The sequence below is a fragment of the Panthera uncia genome, assembly GCF_023721935.1.
Source record: "Panthera uncia isolate 11264 chromosome E2 unlocalized genomic scaffold, Puncia_PCG_1.0 HiC_scaffold_19, whole genome shotgun sequence".
NCBI lineage: Eukaryota > Metazoa > Chordata > Mammalia > Carnivora > Felidae > Panthera > Panthera uncia.
Window position 1 is genome coordinate 12808289 of NW_026057588.1, and position 3902 is coordinate 12812190.

Sequence of the window (3902 nt, forward strand, 5' to 3'; positions counted from 1 at the left end):
ATTCTGGGCACCAGAGGTGACACTGTGTCCAAAGCAAAAACAGGTCAAAGCCTGGGGCAGGTGCTTACTCTTGATCCCTCTGGATTCCTGTATACTTCTCCCAGGAACCTCCATCACAGCCAGGGGTCACTCAAAGACCCCCAAATTCACTCCCTGGAATTTCCCCTCCTGAGAAAGACTTTTCATCATACATCCCTCCTCAGCAAGAAACCCCAAATCTTCAGCCACACATTCTGTCTCACTGCAACACCCATAAACCCAGATCTTGGATTCTTTTCTCCCAAGATGCCCTAACCCATAACTTTTGGGTCACTTCTCACTCTGACCTCAAATCCAAAGCTTCAGAATCTGAAACCAAATATTCCAAAATCCTGAGGTTCCTAATTTGTCTACTGCTTTACCCAAGTCTACAGCTCTGGGGTGGCCCCTCCTGAGGGGCAACAACTTTCTGTCTTAGGGGCCCCTCCCTATTGATCTCCCTGGGGTCACCTCTTCCTGCCTTGCTGGCTTGCCCCAAGCTCAGCGGTGAGCCCGGGGCAGGAGGGGGTGGGGGAAGGCACTATAGCTGGTAAGTGAAATGGCACAATTAACAAACAGAACCAAAGTCCACCCTTCTCTCCTAGGTGGTATAAAGGCAAACCACCCCAGCCATCTGTCACTCCCACTGCCACTATGCTGGCCTCAGAGCTCCTTCTGGTGGCTTTGTTCACCTGCCTGACAATGATGGTCTTGATGTCTGCCTGGAGGCAGAGGAAGCTCTGGGGGAATCTCCCTCCAGGACCCACCCCATTGCCCCTCATTGGGAACTACCTGCAGCTGAACACAAAGCAGCTGTCGGATTCCTTCATGAAGGTGCCGTGAGGCAGGGGATGGTGGAAGGGGGTGGGGCTGGGGGCCTGCCTAATTGAGCTGGGGCATTGTGGCAGGGGGCGGGCAAGGTTGGATGGGAGTCTTAGGAAAGTGGAATTGTGAAGATGGGGCAGCAGTGTCCTAGGCAAGAACGAGTAGATCCTGGGATACCTGCCCCTTGAGTGCCAGAACCTGGGGGAAATGCATGCAATGGGTGAGGTCTGGGCACAGGGCCAGTTCCCAGTGGGGCCACTCCCTCTAAGCACTCTCACTTTGGTTAGATCAGCGAGCGCTATGGCCCCGTGTTCACGGTCCACCTGGGGCCGCGGCGCATTGTGGTGCTGTGTGGACACGAGGCCGTGAAGGAGGCGCTGGTGGACCAGGCTGAGGAATTCAGTGGGCGAGGCGGGCAGGCCACCTTCGACTGGCTCTTCAAAGGCTATGGTGAGGGGCTCGGGATGGGGGCATGTGGTCAGGAACACTCGATGGCCTCAGTTTCCCCACTGTTCTTCTCTTGACTCACCTTCCCACCCAAGGCTGAGGCCGAGTTCTCCCCCTGCTCCCCTCTGTCCCTGTCCCTGCTTATTGTCCCTTCTCCCTGGTCTTCTCTAACTTGACCCTGAGTGCCTGCGTCTCTATGTCCCCTGCTTCTTGGCCCCATGTCCCTGTTCTCTCTCAGATATGCCTCTTCTTTCTGTGTGTCTTTGAGGAGCTCTTGGATTTCTGACTCAGAACCGTGGTCAGTCCATCTCCACGTCCTTGTCTCTCTCCTGATTCTTTTCTTCCAACTCGGTCTCTATCTCTTTCAATATTTCTCTGACTCTTGAGTTGTTTCTCCCTGTCTCCTCTGAACCCTTCCTTCCCCCACTCCTGCTCTCTGCACACCTCCCTCCACCTCTGCCCCCACCCCTCCCAGCCTCCCCCAACTGTATCCTCCCTCCCCAGGGGTGACGTTCAGCAATGGCGAGCGAGCCAAGCAGCTCCGGCGCTTCTCCATCACCACGCTGCGGGACTTTGGTGTGGGCAAGCGTGGCATTGAGGAGCGGATCCAGGAGGAGGCGGGCTTCCTCATCGAGGCCTTCCGGGGCACGCAAGGTGAGCCAGATGGGCGTGGGCAAGAAGGAGGAGAGTACCCACGAGGATGCAAGAGCTTTCTGGTCCTGGAAGGGGACTGGCCTGGGGGAAGGCATCTAGGCTCCCAGCTCTGAGTTCTTGTGCTCAGAGCTTGGCTCATCATTCCGGTGCCCTCCTCCACTTCTCAGGCTGGTGTCAGATTGCCCAGTGGATGCTCCCCCAGATCCCTGTCTCTCCTCAACCCCATCTCATTCCCCAGGCACCTTCATCGATCCCACCTTCTTCCTGAGCCGGACAGTGTCCAATGTCATCAGCTCCATTGTCTTTGGGGACCGCTTTGACTATGAGGACAAAGAGTTCCTGTCACTGCTGCGTATGATGCTGGGAAGCTTCCAGTTCACAGCTACATCTATGGGTCAGGTAACCCATCCCAGTCTGTCTCTACAACACCCCTACTACAACCCTCCAATTGCTTTCCCACATGGAGACAGGTGCCCCAAACTCCCCTCTTCTTCTGGTAGGGTACCTTCAAAATCAGCCCCCATTTTTGGACAACTGAACAGCTGTACCAGAACTCAGGACAGGTACCCAATACCCAGTTTCCAGAAACACCTGTATATCGACAGTAGCTCCTCGACAAAAGAGGAAGGAGAAGGAGAAGGAGAAGGAGGAGAAGGAGAAGGAGAAGGAGGAGAAGGAGGAGGAGGAGGAGGAGGAGAAGAAGAAGAAGAAAGAAGAAGAAAGAGGAGGGCCAGGAAGAGGGGAAGGAGGAGGAGTAGATGGGAGAGGAGGAGGAAAAGAAGAAGAAAGAGGAGAAGAAAGAGGAGAAAGAGGAGGAGGTAGGGGATGGGGAAGCAGAAGAAGAAGGAAGGGAGAAGGAGAAGGAGAAAGCCAGAGCCTATAGATAAGAAACACACCCTCAAACCAGCTGTCTCTTCCTCAGGCAGGTACTCCCATCCCTACTTACCTTAATATCTAACAGTTGCTCCCTATTAAAATATTCCATCTTTCCATGAATATCCTAACATCTGTACAAGAAGCCACCTCAGCCCACCTCTTGAATACCTGAAGACCAGGTGCTATAAACCTAGCCCAACAAAATCATTTGATATTTACACAAGTGTCCTACACTGGCCCACTAGAATAGCTAGTAAGTGCCACCTCCCAAGCCCAGTTAAATATCTGAACATCAGGACAGGTTCCAACAATGATTCCCTAAATGTGTAAACACCTGGATAGACTGTTCCCCAAACCATGAAATAAGTGTCCCCCAACCCAGCTCACTCAAACACATACAGATGTGCCCCTATCAGCCCATGTGAATAACTGAAACACATGAACAGGTGTGTCCCCCACTTTAACACCTGCACACCAGCCCAAATTAATACTGGAATACCTACAAAAAAGCCCCCAATTCAAATCCTTAAATATATGGACAATTACCTCAAAATTGTGAGACCACATGAATGCCTAAACACCTAGACATGTGTCTCCCAACAAAACCCAACCTATCTGAACACCTACATGTGTTCGCTAATCCAGCCTCACTTGAACACCTGAAACCTGGATATGGGTCCCAATCCATCTCAACGATATGCTGGGAAAGGAGCCCTCACAATTAAGTCATGTAAAAACTTAGATATCTCCTCCCATCAGCTCCATGTAAATCTTAAACACCTGACAGGTGCCTTTAACCCAGTGCCTACCTTGCCCCAAGAAAGGTCCCACTCCCATCAAGACCTGCCTGCTGACAGCTGTCTTTCCCATCCCTTCTTCTCTCCCCAACCCCAGCTCTGTGAAATGTTCCCATCAGTCATGAAACACCTGCCAGGGCCACAGCAACAGGCATTTAAGGATCTGAAAGGTCTGGAGGACTTCATAGCCAAGAAGGTGGAGCAGAACCAACGCACGCTAGATCCCAACTCCCCGCGGGACTTCATCGACTCCTTCCTCATCCGCATGCAGGAGGTACACCCCAA

At 52.7% G+C, this 3902-nt stretch overlaps 1 protein-coding gene across 1 annotated transcript; it reads left to right on the forward strand.

Moving 5' to 3' along the window:
- Positions 1 to 623: 623 nt before the first annotated feature.
- LOC125916158 (cytochrome P450 2A13-like) lies at positions 624 to 3900 on the forward strand (the record flags this gene model as incomplete). Its single annotated transcript, XM_049622319.1, has 5 exons — positions 624 to 852; positions 1131 to 1293; positions 1795 to 1944; positions 2183 to 2343; positions 3715 to 3900. Coding segments are annotated over exons 1-5 (840 nt in total), but the record flags the coding sequence as incomplete, so codon positions are not given.
- Positions 3901 to 3902: the final 2 nt, after the last annotated feature.